At 40.0% G+C, this 27,150-nt stretch overlaps 1 protein-coding gene across 2 annotated transcripts in view; it reads left to right on the top strand.

The window, feature by feature from the left end:
- Window positions 1-27,150, top strand: part of CHST9 (carbohydrate sulfotransferase 9) — a 280,158-nt gene that overhangs the window by 48,275 nt on the left and 204,733 nt on the right. For both annotated transcript variants that reach the window (XM_070452777.1, XM_070452775.1), the window contains exon 2: window positions 1,344-1,554. In XM_070452777.1, the coding sequence (XP_070308878.1) occupies window positions 1,455-1,554 (100 nt within the window). In that variant the 5' untranslated portion in view covers window positions 1,344-1,454. The remainder of the gene's footprint in view (window positions 1-1,343; window positions 1,555-27,150) is intronic.

Raw genomic sequence — 27,150 nt, 5'->3', positions numbered from 1 at the left:
ATTTCTATAATCTGAAGTAAACTTCTCTATTCCCGTGTTATTGAGGGAGAGGCCATGGAACTCTGAGCTTTTCATATTTATCCTTTTATGCCTTTTGAGGGATTTTAAGTGTACTCTTTAAATAGGAGACTCTAACTTTTTTTGTTGTTTTTAAAAGAAGGATTGGAAGAAATGATATTTCTTTTATTATTTATTTTCCTGTGGCTGTGCTAGGTCTTTGTTGCTTTGTGCTGGCTTTCTCTAGTTGCAGAAAGTGGAGGCGACTCTTCATTTCAGTGCGCTGGCTTCTCATTGTGGTGCCTTCTCTTGTTTCCAAGCATGGACTCTAGGCTGGGTGGGCTTCAGTAGCTGCGGCTCATAGGCTTCGTTGCTCCAAATCATGTGGAATCTTCCCAGACCAGGGATCGAACCCGGGTCCCCTGAATTGACAAACAGATTCTTATCCACTGAGCCACCAGGGATATCCAGAGACTCTTAACTTTTAAAATACAAAGAAATGATGATTGAACCCTTCATTTTTGAATTTTATGTTTTTAAGACATGAAGTGGTGTTTTCCCCCTTCATTCTAGGAAAGTGTTCTTCAAAATCCTTTTTCAAAAATCTATTCTGAGAGTCTTCTTTCCCCTCACAAACATTTTAAGATAACCTGAAGTCCAGTATGTGTCCCCTAATTAAATGTTAGGCTGTTACTTATTAACTGTAGAATAGCATGTTGCTTGGGACTTCCCTGGTAGCTCAGCTTGTGAAGAATCCACCTGCAATGCAAGAGATCCTAGTTTGATTCCTGAGTTGGGAAGATCCCCTGGAGGAGGGACTGACAACTCCGTCTAGTATTCTTGGCCTGGAGAATCCCCATGGACAGAGGAGTTAGGTGGGCTACAATCCGTGGGGTCACAAAGAGTCAGACATGACTGAGTGAGTAAGCACAGCACGGCACATTACTTACATAAGATAAAGGACGAAACAGAAAATTGCCATTCTAGGGACATCAACTATAGTCTTTGCTGAGTGTTATTAAAGTTCATGGAAATTCTCAGTTATATACTGCATGAAAGTGAATGTTTTAGTCGCTCAGTCATGTCTGACTCTTTGTGACCCTGTGGACTGTAGCTCACCAGGCTCTTCTGTCCATGGGATTTCCCAGGCAAGAATACTGGAGTGGGTTGCCATTTCCTTCTCTTGGGGATCTTCCCAACCCAGGAATTAAACCTGGGTCTCCTGCATTGCAGGCAGATTCTTTCCTACTGAGCCACCTGGGAAGTCATTATATACTGCCTATTTATACCATATTTGGGAAGAAATGTCATCAGCAAGCTACAGTGTGGATTTTTTAAAATTCTAGGTTACTTTGTGGAATGAGCGCTTAAGAGAAAAAGGAAGGATTGAAGCTCTGGGGAAAACCAAACCATGAGGTCTTCAGAAGTAAGGAGAGAGGCAACCCTCTGAATTGGTCATGAACCCCAAACAGGTCTTCCTGTCACTGCTGGTGTTTGGCGTAGCGGGATTGCTCCTCTTCATGTACCTGCAAGTCTTCATTGAAGAACAACACCCAGGTAAAACCTCAACTTCTTTTTCCCTATTTTTAATTACAGTGGTCATTTTCAGGTAAATGAGTTGTGGTATTTATAAATATATACAAAGTCACAAGATTTCCAGCAACACAAAATACTGGACACAAAACCTCAAGCTCTCTAAAGAAAGCATGGTTATACATTTCTGGTGAGCATTTACTTGGTCCCTTGGGACCATTCTTGGAATTTTTGTTATCTTGGGCCAGTGGTTTGATAGCCCTTTCAGCAAGGACTGCTTGTAGAGAATTCATCTACTCGTTTATCCTACCTTTGATGTGTCTACTAAGCATTGAGCACAAGCCTAATAAGAGCTGAGTATACAGCAAACTCTCTCTCTCTTATTTCCTTTTAAATTTTTGCATTAATACTCCAGTTGATGTAGAAATTCTTTCATGCTTTTAATATAAAGCAAAGGTTGGCAAACCCTTTCAGTAAAAATATAGAAAGTATTTTAGGTTTTGCAGGCCATATTGTCACTATCACAACTACAGTTGTCTCTGTCTACAACCAGTAGATCACAAAAGCAGCCAAATATTGTTATGTAAACAAATGGATCAAGGTTTGTTCCAAAAAAACTTTATTTATAAAACCAAGTGGTAGGCCACATTTGGTCCACAAGCCATAGTTGATTGCTACTACTACACTCATTTTGTATTAATACATTGATTATTCAGTTTGTAATTTGCTACACTTTGGAGGCACTCAATTACTGTTACAATGGATTATGTTTATAATGATGCAAGGAAATGTTTCAGAACACCATAAAAATATATACACATAGGTGTTGTGAAGTTTGGTTGTCTTCCATTAGTAGAAATAGCCTATGGCCTATGACAGTTAAGAAAAATAAAGTAAAAGCAGAACAATTCCTTAATTGTTTCCAATTATGGCTCATTTGAAAATCATTCTAGATATAAAGCCCTTAAGAATCTGCTCTGAAAGATAACTCCATACTAAGTCATAAATAATGATAATAGTAGAAGTGTTTCCATTTTAAAATTCCTTTCCTTGGTTTAACCTCAAGACACTTTGAAATTATTTATTTCTATGGTAACTCTTGTGAAAAGAGTTTGCATGCAATTATTTTCTAGAGAATATGTAACATATTGTCAAAATTATGTTTAATTCCCATTATAGACACTATAATATTTCTGTTTTCTGTATTACTGCAATATTTTATCATAATAACTTAAATAATATTGAATGAAACCATCTGTGATAAAATAAATAGGCTAATTCCTTTGGCAATATAATTCCTAGCAAAGATCTTGTCACATAGTAAGCCTTCAGTAGGTGTTTGTTGAATGAGTGAATTTAAAACTCATTGCCGACTATAGACTGGAATGCAGCAATGGAGGAAGAAGCAGCGATTTCATTATTAGGAGGTGTGTTAATATCATGGTCTCATAATGAATTTCTCGAAAAAAGTGTCACAATAGAGCTCCAATTCGTAAAAGAAAATATATTCATATATACAGACTAATGGAGAAATATTATGATTTAGTCTGTCAGTAAGAATCTACCTAACATCTGAAAAAATTGTCTAGTTGCATAATAACATGACATATACAATGCAATTTACAAAATGTATCCAAGAACACCAGTAGCTACAATTTATTGAAAACTTAGCATGTGCTAGATGTTTTCCCTTATCCTATTGATATCTCACTGGACATGATAGTCTAAGTTTGTATGAGGAAGCTAAGGCTCAGGCAAATAAGGAAGTTATTCAAGGCCCCACATGTGTAGGCTGAGATGCAAAGGAAAAGCTAGGATTCAAACCCAGGTTGTGCCCTCAAAAACCCATGCCTCTACCCTGCACACTGCTTTGTGAATGTGAAAAAGTGAATAATATTACCCCCTAGAGCACAGATGAAGGAGCTGAGACTTTAAACCAAAACTTTTAAGTGACATGCCCATAGATATAGAGCTAAGCATTTTCAAAGTATGATACATGCCCAGGTTCTCCTGTGCCTTTTAAGTCCTAAAAGAACCTCCTAATCAAAAAAAAAAAAAAAAAAAACCAGAATAGATAAACATATATATAATACATCAGTGATACTATGTTTTAAAATCACTGACTTGGTAAAACTAAGCTATATTTATAAGTTCATAGAGGGTACTCTCGTCTACAAGTTAGGTTCTTTTTAAAAAATTTTTTAAATTTTTCTTGACTTCATAAATTTTTCAAGCTGGTAAATTAGTTTCCCCAGTGAAGATGAGCTGCTAAAACATTTCCCATTTATTCTCTTAAATTTTGCTTGTGATTTGCTAGAAGTACTTTCTCTTATTCTCAATATATCCCAAATGAATTACATAATATTTCACAATCTACTCATGACAGTGAGTATGAACATTAGAACCAGGATTCCTTTAGATAACTATTTTACTGAAGGAATGTTTTATTATTCTTCAGTAAGACTTCATCTGGAGTTTTGCCTTACACTAGGCTAGTGCCCCAGGTTATAATTCTGTAGTTTTCTAGGTAGACAGGTCGCTGTTTATTTTAAATGTGTCTCAGGTAACATCTGGATCAGCACACATTTTTGGAAAAACTTTTTATTTATTTTTAATTGGAGGATAATTGCTTTACAATATTGTGTTAGTTTCTGCCATACATCAACATGAATCAGTCACAGGTAGACATATATCTCCTCCCTCCTGAAACCTCGCTCTCATCCCCCACCCCTTCCCATCCCTCTAAGTTCTTATAGAACCCTGGTTTGAGAGGAAGATCACTCATTTTTTTTAAGGCAGTCTCTTTAAGTCAGAAGATACCTGAATGTGTACTTTGATGGTAAAAATAGAGAAGTCTGAGTTTTGGACACTTTAAAACTGTCACTCACAGCACTTTGGAAGATGTCTGTGCCTTTGTAAGTAGAGCAGATTTTAAAGCTCTGGATGGTTTGATCTCATGTACATTTCAGTTATACCATAAGAGCTCTTAGGTTCTTTTCGTACACTTTTTCTTTTGAGACTTTTAAAATCCAGTAAGATACGACTGTTTTCTTGCCTTCCTATTTTTCCTGGGCTGCTTCTTATTAAAATAAAATGCTTGAAGATTATGAAAAAAATCTCAAACATGCTGTATGTACTAGTAGAAGATTATGAATAGACAGATTTTTTTGGAGGCAAAGAGGAAAAATGTGTGACAGAGAAATCAAAATCTATCCAATTATACAACAAAGAGTTTCATATAAACATCCATTTTTCAGTACCATTATCAATTAATTTATGCATTTCTCTGTGTTAATTTTCAGCATGTAGATGTATTATTATCAGTTCTATTTTGTAGATTTTCCCCCTATCTGTTAAAGAGTACAAGTTTTACATTCAGAGGAATCTTGAAAATCTCAGATCTCCTTGTTAGCTCTGTGACTCTGGGCAAATCACCTAGCCTTCCTAAGCCTCGATTTCCTCATCTGTAAAATGGGGGTAATAATCTTTTCCCTGTAGGGTTGCAGTGAGGATCAAAGGAGGCAATGTCTGCAAAGCAGTTAGTATGGTGCATGGCAAGCAGTGAGGCCAATGAATGTGAGCTTTATTACTGTTAATATCCTGGCAATGATGCAGAGCATCTGCAGACTTGTTTTTTTCCTGAGTTATCCCAGTTAAGACTCAGCCATGATTCAGGAAAACAATCCCAAGCTTGTGACTTAAATGATTAAGATAAGAAAAAAGGCTCAGTTTCAGCTCTGGTTAAAATAGTTGGGAGAGTCTAACTGGCATAGAGCCATCATGCTTCACAATGTAGACACTGGAAGGAGAGTGATGAGTGGCAGACAGGAGAATTCTGGTCCAGGACGATCTCAGATCTGTGCAGGCTGCCCAAGGTCAGGGCATTCATTCATTCAACAGCGTTTATTGAAGATGTAACAATGGGAGGTGCCAAGCCCTGTGATGAAAACAGGAGATATAATTGAGAAGCAGACATAACCCCTGTTCTCAAGGAGACTATAGTCTCTTGGATTGTAAGGGAGAAAATGGTCTTGAGTCCAGGCCAAGGCTTTGGTACAAAAGGACAGTTCGTTTTGACAGGAAGGAGACCGGCCCTTCTTTATGAGGCAAAGTAATGAGTTAGGACCAGGAGAAAGAGCCCAATCAATTGTCAGTAATGGAACTGCTGAGCAGATAAAAGTCTTAGAAGGAGTAGTGGCAGGTTAGGAGCAGGGTCAACAGAGGACCAGATAGGAAAGGATACATGCCAGGGAAAGATGCAATAGCCAGGAGGGCCATTTCAGGAGAAATCACAACAATGGCTTGTCCCCCCCCACCCCCCGCCCGCCAACTCCTTTGAAATTTGCAATCTGGTGCTCTTTCTCTAGGTAGACTGTTTTGCAATCTGGTGCTCTTTCTCTAGGTAGACTGTTACTGCTAAACACAACAAATAACAAAAGGTGTGGTGCATCATTGTTTTGTATGTGTAATAAGATAGTGAAGACCCCATCATTGCAGAATCAGAATGCCTGCTTTAGAAACAATTTAAAGATCAACGCCACCTGTTGTTCCTCACCATCTGTTTTTTAAATATATAAATCTGATGATGACACTCCCGTGTTTAAAACTTTTCAGTGAAAGCTCAGTCCCCTTAGCAAAAACTTCTCCCTGGAGCTTGCAAAGCTGTGGGTGGGGCCAACTCCTGCTCCACAGCCTTCCAGCTTTCTTTTCAAGATTGCTTGTTTTGGCAGGACCAATAATGTTTTAGCTCTTAATTGATAATATTTATAAATGTTTACCTTAAGCAAAAACTTGTTTGACTTTCATACCTTTAATGACATTTTTTCTACTAGTTTCTTTCTAATTGACACTAAGTACTGATATCTGAATTTAGTTGAAAATTCAGCATTAACATGTAAGGTCAATTGTTTAGCTATAAATTATCATACCTAGCATATAAAAGAATCACATAGCTATAATCTCACCTTTGCAAAACTCATTACCACCAATCCAGGCTCTGTGAGACTCCAATCTTGAACTTGATTGGTCTAAAGTGTATGTTCATTTTGGTTAACGATGTGACCTTTCTATAAGTCAAGATTTTACTCAAATCTTTCATGCTATATATTGCTACTTTTAATCTTTTGTTTTTCATAAGTACAGTTAACATCAGTAGGCCCAGGTTATATTTTAACACTCCTTTTTTGGTATGAAAGCAACAGTTAGTAGCTATAAGCTTCTGATTTTAGGCAAAGGAAAGCCACCTTATTCTTTTTTCTCAGACAGCTGATTGATGCAGGACCTTATAGGCAAACTGGTCTCTATGCTTTGGTCTTTCTAACAAGATTCTGTATTGCTTTTTTTCAAACTAAACATATTTTTTGACATATAAAGTTTTACTTTTAGACTAGATTGGCATAATTCTTTTCTCTTGCACCTCTCTGATGAGAAACTATATTCTTTTCCTTCAGAATCAGGCTGTTCTTCCTGATTTTGATGTTGCTGTATTGAAATTCTATTTTCTCTCAGGGAATCTTTTTATACCTGACCTGAAGCAAAGCCACTTATAACTTGGAAGGACATTATGCTTACTGTCAATCATATCCTCAGGAAAATAAAATCTCATTTCTTTTAAAAGTCACTTGTTTGAGTTACTTCCTCTGATTTTGATGAGAGCTGCAACCATTTTTTTAATCAAATGAATATCTGCTCCCACGGCTCCCCTCTGGACACCTCCACATCCCATCTTCCTTTGATGTGATTTTTCCCGTCTCAGGGCCTTTGGGTTAGCTCTTTTCTCTTCCTAGAACATGCTTTCCTTCACTGTTTCTGTTACTGGCTTTTTCTTATCCTTCACAGTATAGCTTAAATATCACCTTCTCTCAACATCCTATATAAAGTTGGTATACTCTGATGGTGTGTCTCCCAGTACCTGTTTATTACTTCTTAAAACTTATTTCATGACACTTATTCTATCTGTAAGCATTCCTTTTATATATTTACATATGTTCTACCTCTGTTCCTAATGCCAGGGAACTTGTTGGTCACTGATGTTCATTCACCTGCCCGTCACCCACTATCAGATTCTGATGTCAATTTTCACTTTTTTATATACCCCCAGCACCCTCCAAATTCCATGTTTATTCTTATTCTCCCAACTATCATTACTAGATTTTATAAAAATCTATTTTGATTGGATCAACTCTGTAGCAAACCTTGGCCACTGAGTATTATTCAAATTCTGCAGATTTTAAGCAATTCTGACAATTACTTCTTAATTTCTAGTAGTGTGGCTTCTGAGATATGAGGCAAATGCAGGGGGCAACTCACAGGAAGACAGGAGACTCAGAAGGCGGGATAGAGAGTTAAGACAAAATCCACAGGGAGAAGCAAGTTACAGGTGGCTGGGTGGTTGGTGGTTTAGTCACTAAGTTGTGTCTGACTCTTGTGACCCCATGGACTGTAGCCTGCCAGGTTCCTCTGTCCACATAATATCATCTTTAAGATTCTATTACTTTATATCTTCTTTTCTTTTGCAAATCAAAAAAAAAGAACTTCTTAAAACTTAGGACTTCTTAAAACACTACAGATGTTTAATGATACTCCTAGTACAATAGATAATAGAAATTTTACTTGAGCACACAGATTTCCATTAAGAATTCTGAATGGAAAGATACAAATATAGAACCTGCAGGTACAGGGCTGCTTGCTTTATTGGTAAATACCAATAGGGTGGTTAGCAGTTCATTGAGAATCGATTCAAATAACTACCAGTCATTAGTGTGGACTTTGATTATGAGTGAAAAGACCTCACTCACTAAATAATTCATGGTGATAGGCAAGTTAGCTCCTGTTAGGGCTATTGGTTCAGTATGTAATATCACCTAGTTCAGACTGTCTAGTTTTCCTCATAGAGATAAATTTCAAAAACCAAAGCATCATCTAGTCCCAGCTTCCTCCTTTTACAGAGGAGCAACCGAGAGGCTTACATTTGCATAGTCAGGAAGCAACAAACCTGGCACTAAAACATGATGTTCGATAACTTCCTATTTTTTGCCCAATACTCTTCCTCTTCCCCTTGAGGTAGAAGAAGATTCAGGACACTTTGCACATTTGGTTTGTTTCCTAAAGCGGCTTGAACGCAGCAGTCCTCAAACCCAATCTAGAAGTCTAGCAACCAGATGCATCACCAGTAACATATAGATATGTTCTGTTTATATATATATATATATATAGTCTATATAGAGAGAAAGATATAGTTTTCTGTTCTCCAGTTGAAAAATCTGCACAGAGAAGAACTGACTGTTGTAAAAGCCACAGACTTCAAAAGAAAGTTCAATAGTACAGAACCAGGGTCTCTGGGAACATACCTTTCAAGAATAAATCAAGCATCTAAGAGGTTTGGTAGGAAATTTCATGATACCCAGATCATCACAGATTAAAGAGGAATAAAATGTAAAAGAAAACATGGAGTGTTTTAAATAAAAGAAGAACCTTATTTTTCACTAAGTGTTCTGTTTCCCTGAGTCACAGATTGCCAAAACTTACACTGAGGTGTTTTTTTTTTTTTAATAGGAAAAAAGTTTATTATGTGTGTGGGAGTACTCAACAGTGAGTAATTAGCAGAATAGCCAGAGGTAGAGGTTTATCTATCTAGAGAAGGAAATGGCAACCCACTCCAGTATTCTTGCCTGGGAAATCCCATGGACAGAGGAGCCTGGCAAGCTACAATCCATGGGGTCGCAAGAGTTGTACACGACTTAGCAACTACACCCCCACCCCCACCGGAGGTTTATGTATCAGTTTAACCAAAACTAGGGTGAGGAGTGGGGTGAGGGTGGGAGTGGTGGGGTCTTCAGTGTTAAAAAATAGAGGATTCTGTTGGGCAGTCTCCTTGGAAAGAGGCTCAAAGTTACTCCAGAATGGGGGTTAAAGACAGCTGTACTTTGGGAAGGCTTTACTGTCATCATGAAAGAAAATTTCAGGTAAGACTTCTTTCCTCTGACTACTTCAATGGCTTTTCCAAACTTTCTCATTACATTGGGGTTCACAAAGTTATGCTTTGCATTTGTAATATTCACTAATGCTCCACTAATTTGTAGGAGGGCCCCGTCTCATGCTGCTTGTTAAGTGCTAAGTCGCTTCAGTCATGTCCAACTCTTTGCAACCTCATGGGCCATAGCCCACCAGGCTCCTCTGTTCATGGGATTCTTCAGGCAAGAATACTGGAGTGGGTTCCCATGCCCTCTTCCAGGGGATTTTCTGGATCCAGAGACCAAACCTGTATCTCTTATGTCTCTTGCATTGGCAGGAAGATTCTTTACCATTAGTGCCAGCTGGAAAGCTGAAACCCTCTAAGCAGCTTCTGTCCTTTCATATTGAGTTTTATATATACATATAGGATTGAAAGTGAATGGCTCTGTGCTAATGTAGCAGACAGAATTCATCACTAGTGCCCCCTTCCTGTTCTCAAGCTTTTATCTCCATTTCTCACGGCTTGACTCAGCCTGAGTTGTGAACATTTGCTTCCATGCCTGTCTCCCCAACTGACAGCCTCATTGAGGGTCAGGACCCATTGTGCCTGGAATACAAGAGACCTCAGGAAAGAGCTCAATGGGAAGAAATGGGGGCGAGATTTCAGAGACAAGAGAGCTGACAGTTTCTGCAGGACTCACAGTATATCAATCCATCTTTGGTGTGGCCACAACCTTCTCGCTGTGTTTGTGAGCTTGGTTGCTCTAGATATTATCATAATGAGAGGGGAGTTTGGGGGACAATGGGTACATGTATATGTATGGCTAAGTGAGTCTCTTTACTGTCTGCCTGAAACTGTCACCACATTGTTAATCGGCTCTACTCCAATATAAAATAAAGAATTAAAAAAAAAATAAAAGAAGACTGTGCAGGCAGCGTTGCCACCAATGACATTGACAGCCAGCATCCTGGGAAGTTTCTTGTTTGTTAGGACCATCTTAGAGATAGAACAAAATACACCCTGCCCAGTTGCCTTTTTCTTCTTTGAAGATGATATTTAACTGTTCTGTACGTGGCAGCTGGCTACATATTTGGTAACGATTCTTGATGGGAGAGAATTTTCCTCATTAATTTTCTAAAAATTGAGACGGCCAGAAATTGACATCAAAAATGGTTCTGATCTAGTCAGAGTAGGAACACTAAGAGGCAAAATATCCAGCTTTCCGTGCTATGGCCAAGTACATGTGGAAATGCCTTAACATACTCTTAATAAAAACATCACAGTGATAAATGTAGAATTCCAGAATGCTTATTATGTGCTGTGTGGGTAAAGTGACAATTAATAGTTGTTTGCAAATGAAAAACAATAGACATGAATATTTATCTATTTCATGGTCCTGGGAACAGCTTTCAGATTACTTTTATAACCAATTTATTATGAATTATGAGCTCATATAAACTAGGCTCAAACAATCTTGCATTTCTTATACTATAAAATATTACTTTAAGATACAAATGATTTTTATCATAAGATAGTCTCCATGGTTTCGTTGATTACATGACCCATCACAAAATAATTAGCTAAGAAACGTATATTTAGTCATATTAAGAAACTCTAACTTTTCAACTTTCGAAATTCAGTTTTAGAATTCTTTTCAGACGCATAAAAAGTGAAAGTATTAGTTGCTCAATTGTGTCCAACTGTTTGCAACCCCATGGGGTACGGTCCACCAGGCTCCAGTGTCCATGGGGTTCTCCAAACCAGAATACTGGAGTGGGTAGCCATTCCCTTCTCCAGGGAATCTTCCAGATCCAGGGATCGAACCCGGGTCTCCTGCATTTTGGGCAGACTCTCTACCATCTGAGCCATCAGGGAAACCCTCAGATGAATAAGGCCAAAGAATATCTAGTAGAAGATAAGAGTGGCAGCTTTAATACACTCAATAAACCAATGTAGGTTTTATTAAGCCTTCTTTTAAGTTTGCTCAGGAGAGAGATGAATCCATAAAGCAGTCAGGCTGCTTATGATCATGCCGCCAGAAATACACTGTAAACAATGGAATTGCCACTGAATTTTGGACCCAGAATTTTATGTTTGACATTAAGGGTCAGTGGCTGCATTTTAGATCCATCCCCAGAAGCGATTCTATAATCAACAGAAATCAGAAGTCCATTCACTGAACCACTGGCAAAAAATTAAGCAGAGACTCCCAGTTTGCTTTGGCTCCAAGGTATTTCCAATAACCCCGACCTAGGGAAAATGACATAACTGCAACCTGAAATCCCATATCCAAAAACTGAGATGCTCATTTTTTGGTAGAAATGTGGAGTTATGAGCAATCTAGAATAGATGGGAAAAATGGTGATGCACTTTAATGAAAAACTAGTAGTATTGAAAAAGTTTAATAGGTTTTAATTCTGTTTCTCATTCTTCTGAAATATTTTTACATTAACTTGATTGAGTTTGTAATGACAGATGTCCATGTGGAAAAAAAAAAAATCTGACCATATTCAAATTCTACTAAGGCAATACCTGCTGAAATTTATATAGTCTTGTTTATTTCACAGCAACAGGTAGGCAGCTTTTCCCCCCTCTGTAGCTCCTACTTTAAATTCTATGCTCTCTGTTTACAATTGGCAAGAGTCAGGTTATCCTTGATTTTTGCCAAGATGCCAAGTTAACTTGGCTAATGTTGGATTCCAGAAGGCAAAGAGCCTTCTTCCCCGAAGCAATTTCTGATTAAGAAGAAAATGAGATCTCAAGTGTATTTTTAGCATCTGGAACTCTTAAATATTCATTTATTCAGTTTTGACTTTGAGGACCCTTTGGGTTGTTACATTTTGGGGGTGTACAGTGAGTAGCACTACTATGTGATTCATTATATCAACTTCAAACAATTGTGTTGCCATTCCTTCCAGAAACCTCCCTTGTGAGTTCTATTCCTGGGTTGGGAAGATCCAGTGGAGAAGGGAAAGGCCACCCACTCCAGTATTCTGGCCTAGAGAATTCCATGGACTGTATAGTCCATGGGGTCGCAAAGAGTCAGACACAACTGAGCGACTTTAACTTTCAAGGCTCATAGGACTTCATAAGGGCATCTATCTGTCTGCCTTTGTATCCCTGAATATTCATGAGAGTCATGGACAGCCAAGGACTGCAGGGAGGAGGAAGGATTCTTGGTGGGGGTGGAGGGGGGGTGGCTGTGAAAACAGGACACTAGAGTATATCAACTGGCCTGGCCTAGCCTGAAATGCGCAGACTCAAGGTTTCCTGTGGTGGTGGAGATGTTGTTGTTGAGTTGCTAAGTCATGTCTGACCCTTTGTAACTCCATGGACTACAGCATGCCAGGCTCCTCTGTCCTCCACTATCTCCTGGAGTTTGCTCAGATTTATGTCCATTGAGTCGGTGATGCCATCTAACCATCTCATCCCAGTAACATATTGGACACCTTCTGATCTGAGGGGTTCATCTTCCGGTGTCATATCTTTTTTGCCTTTTCATACTGTTCCTGGGGTTCTCTCAGCAAGAATACTGGAATGGTTTGCCATTGTCTCCTCTACTGGACCATGATTTGCTGGAACTCTTCACTATGACCCGTCTGTCTTGGGTGGTCCTGCATGGCTTGACTTGTAGCTTCATTGAGTTATGCAAGCCCCTTCGCCATGACAAGGCTGTAATCCATGAAGGGATGGAGGTAGTGGTCTGCAAAGAGTGGCCTTGTTGCCAGACTCTGGCTACCTTGTCATACCCCAACAGACTGCACGCTTGATGTCAGTGCATAAAAATGGCCTCTTCTCTTGCCACAATATTTATGTCTGCTTTGGGGCAAGTTGCTCCCTAGCAGTTCTGTGAACTAGTAGGGTGTCCTGGAGAAATGTAAATCTTCCCTTGTTTTTGACATTTCTCCCCATTACCTCGTTGCCCTCCCCAGACCTCTCTATCTTGTTTTGTTTCTGATTCTGTAGAACTGCACTGAACCTAGAACACGATGCTCTATGGCGTGAAGGACTGTCTTTTACAAATGTAAATTTTCATTTAAACAAGCATATAGTAATACTTTCAAAAGACTCATTAAGATGCCACTGGATACTACAGCCTTTTACCCAGGTGACTATGCCTTAGGGAAAAGGAAATGATCAGTCTTTGGGGGAATTACTGCACATAGGCCCTGAATTGGAGGGCTTCCCAGGTGGCTCCGTGGTAAAGAACCCGCGTGCCAGTGCAGGAGACTCAGGTTCGATCCCTGGGTGGGTAGATTCCCCTGGAGGAGGAAATGGCAACCCACTGCAGTATTCTTGCCTGGAAAATCCCATGGACAGAGGAGCCTGGTGGGCTACAGTCCATGGGGTCACAAAGAGATGGACATGACTGAGCACACATGTACAAGGACCAGGGCCCTGAATTGACACTAATTTCTGAGACCCAAACATCATTGTCATCAGACCAGGGACTTTTGGGGGTAGTGATAATTGGGGTTTTTAGCTCAGATCCATCTCACTGTATGTGGGTCATTCCCAAACCCATCCTGTGGTCCTTTCTGCAATTCCAGGATGCAGAAGTGGAATGGACGTACTCAGCGTCTGGCAGAATTGCGTTAGAGAGTCTGAGAAATATGTCTAACGAAGAACACTCTCTGATCTGGGTGTTTTTCCTTAATATATGTATATCTTAGAGAGGGAAATAACCACTGATTAGCACTGAGGGAACTCCCCCTGAGTAGCTGTGTGGCCTTGACCAGGGTCCTCAGCCCACCCAAATGTGCCTCCTGACCTAAAACACAGGGAATTATACTAGTCGCTGTTCCAGTTTCCTTTCAGCTCTAAGACACTGTGTTTCATTCGCTTACAACTCGCTTCTTCCAGCACTTTCTTCTTAGAGTAGTCACACTGGAGATGTACGGGGTTCATATCTTCTGTCCTGTGACCAAATAAAGATAGCGTGGCACTCCTGCACACTTTTAGTGATAGATGGTGCAATAAATGCTGATGTTTTCATGCACTCTTTTGCTTCCACATGTATTAAATTCGCCTCTTTCTGCTTTTCTCTTGCAGTCCCAATCTCCTTATTTTGGAGTTCCAGCTAGCTTGACATGAAAAATGTGCAGTAGTAAGTGTAATGGATAATTGCATCAAGGAGAGGGGAGAATGATCTAAATTTCAAATTCAGAATAATTACCTAAGTCTTAACTGTAACTAGCCTAACCTAATTAATTTCTTCTCCAACTTATTTTATTGTTCTGCAAATACAAAGGTGATTTTTCATTAACTTTTAATGCTGTTTGTAACTCCATTCCATTTTGTATTCGATGTAGCTTTGAATAGAATTCTACACACAATAGAATGCAATATTGCCAAGCTTTGCTGTAAGACACAGACTTTCACTGAAGCTGTAGGAATAGCATTTTTATTAAGGTCATTTTGTTTAAGGGAAGGGACAAACCCACTCTATCTGGGATCATATCTTGGCAATAACAAAATTTCTGAGCAGTGCACAATAGGAAATAGTTTTCAACTTTGAAATTTATCTGAGTTCATTTTAAGTATGTTTGTGTGTATGCTCAGTCGCTCAGTTGTGTCTGACTCTTTTGTGACCACATGCACTGTAGCCCACCAGGCTTCTCTGCCCGTGGAATTTTCCAGGCAAGAATACTGGGGTGGATTCCCTTTTCCAGGGGATCTTCCTCACCCAAGGATTGAACCTGTCTCTTAGGTCTCCTGCATTGGCAGGCAGATTCTTTACCACTAGCGCCACCTGGGAAGCCTTTGATGTTTGCTCTTCAGTAACTGTAAAATAGAGAGCTGAAGCAATGACAGTCCCGCCTTCATCTCCCATCTAAACTCCTACTCTTGCTTCTTTGCATAGTTAGCTGGAGGTAATCATAGCTTTTCTTCTCAAACAGAACTTCACAGCTATGTAGAAGAAGCCACACTGACTACAAATATGTCAGAAAAACACCAAAAGGTATTGTGCAGAATGCTGGGTTTCAAGTGACAGAAATCCACCTCCATGTAGGTTAAACCAGTGGATGAATAGATATATACTTTGCACAGGAGACTTTCTAGTCTCTGCTCAAGCTTGGTAGGTCATGTGGTGTCAGAACTAGCAAAATCCAGAGTTCCCTCCATCTCTGGCTTCCTCTCTTGGCTTCGTTTTCCAATGCACAGTGGCTTCCTCAGCAGGTGCCTGAGTTTGATGGCAGAGATACCCATGGGAGATCCCAGACTTTTATTACCTTTAGTGATAGCAGTTTCAAAGAAGAGACTGCTTCCTCCCCTGGTGTCCATGTCAGTTACTGAAAATAGACTGATCCATCCTGCGAGGTCTTCTGCTACAGTTCCTGTGTCCGTGTACATTAATATTCGGATCAGCCAACCTAACCTTCCCCTGGCTCCCAGAAAGTATGGTCTGATAATTGACAGCTTTGTGCCCATCAAGGAGGTGGGGGTTTTGGAGCTCATACTGCAGAAGAAAGCATGAAAGCAGATTTTTTAACTGTAGCTGATATTCATGCTACCACCTTCAACTCTGTAGTGGTGGAGTTGTCCAGCTCTTAAAGGCGCTCACAAAGTGATGTCCAGAGATGACCCAATGGAAGTCCTCCTTTCTATGGGACAATCCTGAGTTGTGGAAGCCCCTGAACTGGCATTCCCGTCAGTGATTGTCTTTCTTATCCAGGTATGTTACCCAAAGTCAGGATTCTCTACCACTTTTTATACTCACAGTAACTTCATGAGCTGGATACCAGTATGATTCTCAGTTTACAGTTGAGGAAACTGAGGCACAGAGAGGGTAAGTAACTTGCCCATGGGCACACAGCTGGTAATATAATGGGGTTTCTCAAGCTTTTGTCAAATTATAATCACCGGGGCTCCTTTTGTTAAAATGTGGATTACCTGAGTCTCACCCTGGGGCATCCCAATTCAGTAGTTCCGGAGTTTGGTGGGGGACTGCTGCTGCTGCTAAGTCACTTTAGTTGTGTCCGACTCTGTGTGACCCCATAGACAGCAGCCCACCAGGCTCCCCCATCCCTGGGATTCTCCAGGCAAGAACACTGGTTGCCGTTTCCTTCTGTGTTACAGTTTCTAACAGCCAAAGTGGTTCTGATGAGTGACAGGCTCAAGGGCCACTGATCCTGAGAGCAGGCAGGAAGCAGAATGGCTAGGGGTTGGAGGATTTTAGTTATGAGGTAAGCGGTAGTAATGAATGAAGAAAAAAAAATAATATATTTAAAATCTTTGCGGCAGCCTGGTCATGGAAATGGTCCTACTAGATCAAGAAGAGGAGGAGACTAGTAGTGACTCTGATCTCTCCTTCAGCCACTGCTTTCTCTGAAATGCTTAGTCGCTCAGCCATGTCCGACTCTTTGTGACTCCATGGACTGGAACCCACAAGGCTCCTCTGTCCATGGGGTTCTCCAGGCAAGAATACTGGAGTGGGTTGCCATGCCCTCCTCCAGGGGATCTTCCCAACCCAGGGATCGAACTAGTGGCTCCTGCATTGCAGGCAGACTCTTTACCCGCTGAGCCATTGCGGAAGGCCCTACCCCATTCCAAAATCTACCCTTACGTGTTCATTTGTCTAGTTATGTTGGGTGCTAGTTGCGGCCTGTGGGATCTTCACTGCATCTTGTGGGATCTTTCCTTGTGGAGCACAGACTCTCTCGTTGGGGCAAGCACAATGGCTGCGGTACAAGGGCTTAGTTGCTCTGTAGCATGTGGGATCTTAGTTCCCCAACCAGTGATCAAACCCGAGTACCCTACACTGCAAGACAGATTCATAATCGCTGGACCACCAAGGAGTTCCCTCAAAATCTACTCTTAATATAGATATCTGTTTCCTCTGTATCTGTTTCAGCCATAGTGGAAAGACATGTTTTATTTTTGGCTAACAAACCTTCTTATTAGGGTGACATGTAAAGCTTAAAACCTGACAGTGATTCTAAGGCGTGTTTCTTCTGTTTGGAGTAGTCCTGCCCATCTTTCCCGCTTACTACCACTTACACTTCAGTTCTCAGGTTTAATATCAACACCTCCATGGGGCCTTCCCTGATCTCCCCATCTTTACTAGGTTCCCTGGATACACTCTCTTTCAGCACTTTGTAATTTTTCTTTGAACAATTGCCATAACTGGAAATTGTTCATTTACTCATGTGACTGATTGTCTGGTACTGCAGTCTCCCACTGAACTATAAATGAGTGACCACATCTGTTTATTTACCTCTGTATTCTCAGCATGCCATACTGTGCCTGATCACATATTAAATATTTGATAATTCTGTTGAATGAGTGTACAGGGAGTCTTCTTTAAGCAACCAGTGATGCCTGGAATAAGTCCTAAGGAGACATCTCCCTGGATGGGATTTCTAAAAGGAGAAACAAGTGAAGAAAGGTGAAGAGAACCTAAGAAAAGGCTTAGAGAGCAAACAGCAAAAAAACTGATAAGGAAGCAATTATCACCTGCAATCTAAATATAGACTTAAGTAAACAGAGCCTTAAAATGTGAAAATAGCTGGGGACCCACAGGAAAGGGGCAAGAAATGTGGCCATTAGCCAGAGAAATAAGAGCTACGTACAGGGAAGAGGATAGAATGCTCTTGGAAGTATTTTGTTGTTTCTTTTTTCACAAAATGTTCCAACTGGAAAATACTTAAAAAAAAAAATTTTTTTTAATGTGGACCATTTTTAAAGTCTTTATTGATTTGCTGCAACATTGCTTCTGTTGTTTAAGTTTGGTTTTTTGGCCATGAGGCATGTGGGATCTTAGGTCTTAACTCCTCCACCAGGTATTAAACCTGCACCGCCTGCCCTGGAAGGCGAAGTCCTAACCTCTGGACCACCAGGGAAGTCCCGAAAGACACTTCACTCCAGCGGTCATCAAACCAGGACCCCCATATTCCGGATGCTCAGATTACTGGGAGCTCTTAAACTAAGTTCAAAATAAAAAAAAAAAAACTTTTAAGTAAACTTTTATTGAAGTATAACGAACATACAAAAAAGCGCACAGATAGTAGCAGACCATTTGATAAATTTTTACAAAGTGCACACACACTTAACTAGCACCCAGCACAAAACAAAACAAAAAGCATCAAGCAGCATTCCAAAAGGTTCCCATTCCTGCTTCAGTGCCTAACCCTCAAAGGTAACCGGATTCTTACAACCATAAAATATTTTCTGATTGTTCACATTCAGGCATATCTTTCTCTGTAATGTGGCTGAATGACTTAATGAAAAGCAAGTCTTTTTTACATGTGCTCCTAGTCTTCAACTCCACGAGGTGATGGGTGCACATTGTTAGTTAAAACAAGAAGGTAGATGTAGTTGGTTGGGTGGGTCAATCACTTAGAAATTATGGATCCAAGAGGAGATGAAATAGAGTTTGTGATTTTATCCAAAGGCAACTCAGCAGCCCCATTCCTAGAGTCTATGATCTTTTCAAGAACTCATGACAGTGTCTGAGTGCTGATAAGCATAGATTTTGGTTCCAGAATGAAAAGATAAAATGAAATTGCTAAACCAAAATCATGGCACATTCATGTAAATACATATAAAACCTAACTCTTGGTCCACTTCATTAATTATCCAACAGAAATCATTAACATATTCATTACAATTGAAAACTGTGAAATGAAAACTATAGAAACCTGGAGATTTTGATGTGGGTGGGGTGGATCGTGGGGGATGGAAGGGTCAGAGGAATAGTGGCCATTCTGACGAGACTGAAGGTTGCTTGGGAGGAACTGAGGTGCATCTTCCATGGCTAAGTGAAAGGAGTCCAGTAGGGGAGATGGCCCAGGGCAGTGGTGAACAGGAACTGCAGTGCATATTTGAGTAGGACTCTGGGGACTTTGTGAGTTGCTTTCTCCACAGCCAACTGCAGATCTACAGGTATTGCGGTTATTTTGTTTCCTTTTAATTAAGTCTCTTCCTAGGGTATTTTGTTGAGTACTTTTACTTGGGAAGAGTTTCTAAGTCTGGCTTTGAAGTCAGACAGCTCAGGTTCAGATCCCCTCTCTGTGTGCAGATATCAAACTCCCTGATGTTGAGTCTCAACCTCTGTTTTCTCATCCATCAAATGGATTATTAATACTTGCTTCCAAGGCTGGTGTAAACACATTAAATAATGTAGGAGCACTTAGCAGAAGATCTGACATAGGGTAGATAAAATTTTTCCTATCCTAAATATCCAAGTAATTTGAAAGCAGCATGCATTTTTCACATATTATTTGAGTATGTCACTTATCTTTTGGTCATTTAAAAAAAGTCTTCAAAATCGGATGTGAACTCTTCAGTGGAAAGTGAAATTTGGTATCCAGACTGAAAGGGAAAAAAGGTATCTCTATTTACAGATGACACCATCTTAAGTATAGAAATCCACAGAAAAAAATTAAGTGAGCTTGGCAAGGTTCTAGGATTCAATCAATATATAAAAATAATTTGTATTTCCATACAAGCAGTGAACAATCTGAAGTGGAATTAAGAATTCCACTTACAGTAGCATTAAAGAGAAGAGAATATGTAATTAGAGTTAAATATAACAGAAGAAATGCAAAATTTATACTTTGTCGTTGTTGTTTAGTCAGTCATGTCCAACTCTTTTGCGACATAGTGGACTATAGCTCGCCAGGCTCCTCTGTCCATGGGATTTCGCAGGCAACAATACTTGAGTAGGTTGCCATTTTCTTCTCCAGGGGATCTTCCCGACCCAGGACTTGCCTGCATTGGCAGGCAGATTCTTTACCACTGAGCCACCTGGGAACAAACCAGTCCTTAAAGAACAATGACTTCAGGAACTCAGTTCTCTTCCATGAGAGATATTAGAAAGGTCATAGCAGTAGACTCCTAAATCCACTCTACCCCAGATGAGTGGTAGAAATCATACTTGCACTTGGGTCAGAATCACTGAAGCTCTGTTAAAGCACAGATTGCTGAATTCCTATCCTGTATGCCTTGGGTGGGGCTTGAGAACTGGCATTTCTAACAAATCCCTAGCCTGTGACCACAGTTTGAGAACCACTAGTCTAGGGTCCGGAGTAGGCAACGGCAACCCACTCCAGTACTCTTGCCTGGAGAATCCCAGGGACGGGGGAGCCTGCTGGGCTGCCATCTACAGGGTCACACAGAGTCGGACACGACTGAAGTGACTTAGCAGCAGCAGCAGTCTAAGGTCACCCTTATGCTGATTGTTCATGGGTGATGGAATGGGCATATGATTTAAATTTAGCCCCCAAAACATGAAAGAATGTCTACTGGAAGACATGACATAGGGAATGAACAGTGCCTCCCCCCTCCCCAGATCTTTTTCCCCAGAGACATTCTGTTTCTGGATGTGCAGCCTGGAAACAGCGGAGGCCGTCCTGTGACCATCTGTGACCATGAGGGAACACGCGCCTCAATCAGGATGCCAAGACTGTGATGGCCAGAGCAGGGAACTGGAAGAAATTTGAGTCCATGATGACATATGGCCCAGATGGTACCTGGCCTGGGGCCTGAGCTTCCAGTTATGTGAGAAAATAAATATCTTCATGTTTTGGCCAGTTAGAGTTGGAGGTTTCTGTTAGTTATAGCCCAAAGTAGCCTAATTAATGCAGAAATGTCAGAGAGCCTGAAACCTGTGAAGGGAACAGAAGGATTTTAGGTAGGAAAAACACATCAGGTGCAAATGCGAGGACATGTCAGACGCACGCATGGTGTGAAGCAAGAAGAAACAGTAGAGCCCAGGCTAAGTGGGAGAAAGTTACACAGTAAAGGACAAGAGCAAATTAGCAAAACAAAACTTTTTTCAGGTGGCAGAAAGGAAACAATCCAAACCAAAAACTAGGCCGTAAAACTCTGCATTGAACATTTACACTTTTGCAATCAGGATTTATTTTAATGACTCTAAACCCTGAGGCAGGAGCTCTGTCTTCCTCTGTCTGCTTCCCAGATGACCCTGGTAATAAACTACTCAATTTGGCTTCCACCTAAGTAAAGAAAATTCAACCACCCCATGTCTCTCCTGAGTTGGGAGCTTCCCCTCCTGCTAATGGGTAAGACATGGAGCCCTAACTTCTCTCACAGGTGCCAAGGGCTCAGAAGCTACGGTCCTGAGTCTTCCCTGATTAAGAAGAGAAACATCAAATTGTCAGACTCACCTAGGCAACCAGGGCACAGCCTTGAGGTTAAAAACAGAAGTTGTCAGAGTTGATGTTTGAATTCTCGAGGAGCCGCTGTCAGACAAATGAAGTGGCGATGATGAACTGATTCAGATAGAAAGTGATGGAAGTGAGGCACCTGGCGTCAGCACCAATTAGAGTCCAGCGCTGGAGAAGCCGCCGGCACATGCAGCCACGTGCTCCATTGGAATCAGCAAGCCATCAGTGCTACCCTGGGACCAAACAATTAAATAAGATACAGCTCTCAGCCAGATTAGTCAAAGGCTTTGCATCATCTTCCACAGTGGCCGCATGCCCATGCTTATCTTGGTCCAAAGTAGATCTATCACTCAGTATTTTGCTGTCTAAATTCAAGGTGAAAATGAGCAACTTCTCAGCAAAATTTAAAATAATCCAGCTCCTTCACACTGTGAATAAATGACACTTGCCAGGGTAAATAGGGACATCAAATTTCAGGAACCAGGGGGCTCTGTCCCATGGGCTTGTAAGAGAAAAGAAAATTGTAAAAAGATAGTTGTGCCTTGATTAAGGACTTACTTAATGAGATTGAGCTCCCAGGTGGCCAGAGGCCATTCCGGATGTGGGCACAAATTCTTGAGACTGTAATATTATCTGCTTTCACGTGCTCTGTTTATTTGCTACATAAATCTTGCTGTGTAGTGGGATTTGCTAGAAACACTATTGACATCTTATTAGAAATACAACTCAAGACTTCTGACCTCCTTTATAATTATCCCATAATCATCTTGAAAATTGTCATATGTTTTGGCATATCTATGAATGCAAAGGGTCTTCCCAGGTGGTCCAGTGGTAAAGAATCCGCCTGCCAATTCAGGAGACACGGGTTCAATCCCTGAATCAGGAAGATCCCCTGGAGGAGGAAATGGCAACCCGCTCCAGTATTCTTGCCTGGGAAATCCAATGGACAGAGGAGCCAGGTGGGCTACAGTCCATAGGGTCATAAAGAGTCAGAAACAACTGAGCAACTGAGCATGCATGCATGAATGCTAAATATCAATGTTTTATGTAGCAAGAACATAAAGAAAGATGTTTTAGTTTAAAATTGTCTGGGAGAAATAAAGTTTATGTTCCCTTGTACCTGATAAAGACCAGAATTGTAAAAAAAATGACATATATCCCAATAAGAAATTCATTAATAAGTGTAATATCTTTATGTTACATTATATTTATGATTAATAGTGACTTTTTCTGTTTGGTTGGATAAGAGATAATAATAGGGCGTAATTTTTTCTATACTTCCCATGACTCCTTCCTCTCCTTTGAGTTTTTCCCAAATTATTCAGATAATTCTTGATTTAAAAAAAATAGCATTATTTTGAAAAAGAGAATTATTCTCTGGAGCAGCAGCAGACACTTGATTAAGAAGCACACTGTAAATCTGAAATGTCCAACCTTTTTATCCCAGCTCCAGCTTGTTCCTGAAACCTGCCTGTCTGCTATAGAATTGCAGCATGTGTTATATAGCTCCCTTCTTGTATAGTTTTAGTGAGCATTTAACTGACAAAATTGACTCATAAACAATGAGACCTTAGAAAATTCTCAACATGAATCTTCTGTGCTGTTGATAAATAAAAATCAGGGGACAAGATGGTACCCATGCTGCATTGCTCTAAGTGAACTGAGCAACCCATAGCCAGAGGGTCTCTGAGCAGATCTGTTCTCTCTCTCTTTTTTTTTTTTTTTGATGCGAACCATTTTTAAAGTCTTTATTGAATTTGTTACAACATTGCTTCTGTTTTATATTTCGTTTGTTTGGGCGAGAGGCATGTGGGATCTTAAATCCCTGACCAGGCATCAAACCCATACCCCCTGCATTGGAAGGCAAAATCTTATCCATTGGGCTACTAGGGAAGTCCCAGATCTGTGGGGGTTTTTTTGTTTTTTTTCTTTTCCCCTTAGACTAATTATGATACTGTTGCAAAGATTATCCTCCTGGAATAAATAAGTCCCTCTCATACCATTGCCAAGAACTCCAATAACTGTCCATTGCCTATGAACTAGAACTCAAAATTCCATCGCCAAGTTTTAATACAATTCAATGTGTAGCCACTATCTGCCTTTCAAGACCACTCTACTATTCTGCTAATCATCATACCCTTAATTCCCCCAAGGACCTTCTGCCTTTTTTTCCCAGAGGCTTTTCTCACCCATGGAAATCTTTGTCTTTTAATGTCATCTCTAAGCCATACTGTGAATATTCATTGGAAGGACTGATGCTGAAGCTAAAACTCCAGTACTTTGGCCACCTGATGCCACGAGCTGACTCACTGGAAAAGATCCTGATGCTGGGAGATATTGAGGGGAGGAGGAGAAGGGTTCAAGAAAGGACGAGATGGTTGATGGCATCACTGACTCATTGGATATGAGTTTGAGCAAACTCCAGGAGATAGTGAAGGACAGAAAGTCTGGCGTGCTGCAGTCCATGGGGTCACAAAGGATCCATCATGACTTAGCAACTGAACAACAACAAAGTCATACCAGTCACTAGTTATTTAGCTTTGTTTTCAAATATATACCGACCCACTCATGTACATATATAACCTACTGTGATATTTGTGTAACCAAAGTCCCAGGATTATTTTTTCCTTTTGAATTATGAGAAAGATCTAGATAATAAAAAGGTTATCTAATGGAAAATGAAGTATTGAATAGGTACGCAAATTGGTCAGCTGCTTTAAATAGTTGATAAATTGTCAATCATGGAATTTATGAAAATTAAAAAAGAGGGATTTTCTGGTGGTCCTGTGGCTCAGGCTCCATGCTTCCACTGCAAGTGACACAGCTTTAATCCCTTGTTGAGGAACTAAGATCCCACAGGCTGAGGCAGCATGGCCAAATGTTTTTTAAAAAGATTAAGAAAAAATTTCTTAGTATATTATTTCAAATTTTGACATAGAACTTGCATAGCAAGAGGATGTGTTATGTAAATAAGCAATGCTTTATTTTAAGCTTTCATCCTACATTTTTTTTACCATTAACCAGAAACCAAGCTGTAATTATTAAATATCTCATTCAGCATAGTTAAAAATATTTGATCATATATGCAGAATTTAGGAGCTAAGTTTTATTATGCAAGTTATCAGCATGTTTTCCTAAGGTCATATGCAAAGTCTCAGGGAATAAGAAAGCTGTTGTAAGACAGCAATTACAAATAGGAACAAATTGGTTAAGCTGGTCGGTGAATTTATCCAACTCCAGTAATAACATTAACAAAATGAGAGGGCTGGTTTTCAAGTGGAGCTAATCATTAAGAGGGGAAATGAAGAAGAATGATCCTTAGTTAATGATTTTGTTCAGAGTTTAGGCTCAGCAAATTTTACCCTTAGTGTGGGGCTGTCTCTGCTTCCTCAGAGGCAAACAAAACTGCTGGAAAAATACACAATTCAGTCAATCAATACTTTGGGTGATGATCCAAACCAATCACTAAGAACAATTGTGTGACTGAGTTTCCTAGATATTTATGCATTGATTAATCTTTCAAGAATTTGAGTTTCTAGCTATGTCAAATGAATTTTTCCTCTAGACGTTCTTTTTTTTTTTTTTTTTTTTTTTAGTTTTATGAGCAAAATAGCCTGCTTCTCCTGAAGTAAAGTCTAAAATTTACAAAGTGAGTTGGAATGCTAAACTTTGGGGATATATACTTTTGACAACTTGCATCCATTAATGTTTTGCAGTTTTCCTACATTGGAAATACGTTTATCCTTATACCTTAAAGTATCTTTCTTACTTTTCATTGTCTACTCTATCACATTGAATTTGGAATTGCAGGTTTTTATATGTGTGATGGTTGAGGGTTTCAGAATCTTTCTGATTCAAATAGTCAGACTTCTGTAATTGCTCTTGTCATACCACTTGGGAGGGCTTCCCTGGTAGCTCAGCAGCTAAAGAATCCACCTGCAGTGCTGGAGACCCCGGTTTAATTCCTGGGTCAGGAAAATCCCCTGAAGAAGTGATCGGCTACCCCGGCCAGTATTCTTGGCCTTCGGTGGTGGCTCAGATGGTCAAGAATGCACCCATAATGCAGGAGACCTGGGTTCAATCCCTGGGTTGGGAAGATCCCCTGGAGGAGCGCATGGCAACCCACTCCAGTATTCTTGCCTGGAGAATCCCATGGACAGAGGAGCCTGGTGGGCTACAGTCCATGGGGTCTCAGAGAGTTGGACGTGACTGAGCAGCTAAGTACAGACATAGCACCTGGACCAGGTTTTGCACAGCATAATGTGAAGAAGAGTAGGCCAAGAAATTAAAATAGAACTTCAATGTCAAATTGAGAATCTTACATGAAAGAGTGATACTTCTTCTTAAAAGTTTCTGCCCCCTCTCCTTTCTCCTCCCTTTTCTCTTGTACCTCATGGCCATTTGAGAGTTTCTCATATACTGGACCCCCAAAACTTTCTCCCTATAAACAATATGCAAAACCCTTCCTTTCTCTTGGTTCTTTATTTGATGTGCTTCTCCATCTATTCTCCAGATTCAGAATCACAGAAGAGTCCTCAAATTGTTCTGACAAAAACAGAATTCTTCTTAGAAATCAGGGCAGAGGAAGCCAATCAAAGATAGATTTTATTCCTTCCTTTCTTTTCTTTAAAGCAAGCAGAGTGAGTCCTTTCAGGAGAGGAAGAGGTAAAGGACCTTGAAAAACTCAATATTAATCATTTCTGTCTGTTTTATAAACTTCCTTGATTGAAGAGAAATGGAAGTTTGTGTTTAATTTCATGATCATAATTTTTTTCTTTAAAACATCCACTTATTTCTAAGACCTCAAATGGTCTCTGTTTCAGGTATTGTTAGCAAGAAAAAAGAGAGAGGAAAGAAGAAAAAGCAAGGATGGAAAGAAAGAAAAGAGGAAGCTTGAGTTAGTTAAACTTTATTCCCATGAGTTACTGAAAGGTGACAGTTCATTTGCTTAAAATCACTAGCAATTGCTTCTTTTATTCACCTAACAACTACATCTTGAATTCTTGGGCGCCTACTATGGGTCAGGCACTGAGTAGGATTTCATTTTTCTTCAAGGAAGCAAGATAAAAGCACAGAAAAAGTGCCATATTCTAGATGATAATGGATATAATTATTTGTCTGCACATGGTTCCTCTGCCCCTTGCTTCACTATAGTTGACCAAATTAGATTTGAAAGATTATGGAAATACATGTCTCGAAGCACCACCAATCATTTTTCAAAGTTTAAATAAAGAGTCAGAATCAGTAGCTTAGCCAAAGCTATTTCTTATTTGCTAGAGATGTGCCACCCAAGTCAGTAACCAGTACAGTTTTAAGACTATCGTGATGACATATTCCAAGAATCACCTTTTAGATGCTGAGTGAATGCTTCCCAGTGGCGTCTCTTGCCTGAATGAAATTTGACTTTAACAATAGCCTAAGGAGAAGATCTTCATTAAAATGGATTTATTAGCACACAGAATGCTAAAGTAACAACTTCTGATATAAATTTCTACCCATGAAAAGCAAGCAAAGAGCCTGTACCACTGAGGATAG

This window comes from Odocoileus virginianus, chromosome 22 (assembly GCF_023699985.2).
Source record: "Odocoileus virginianus isolate 20LAN1187 ecotype Illinois chromosome 22, Ovbor_1.2, whole genome shotgun sequence".
NCBI lineage: Eukaryota > Metazoa > Chordata > Mammalia > Artiodactyla > Cervidae > Odocoileus > Odocoileus virginianus.
This window is presented reverse-complemented; position numbering and strand designations above follow the sequence as displayed.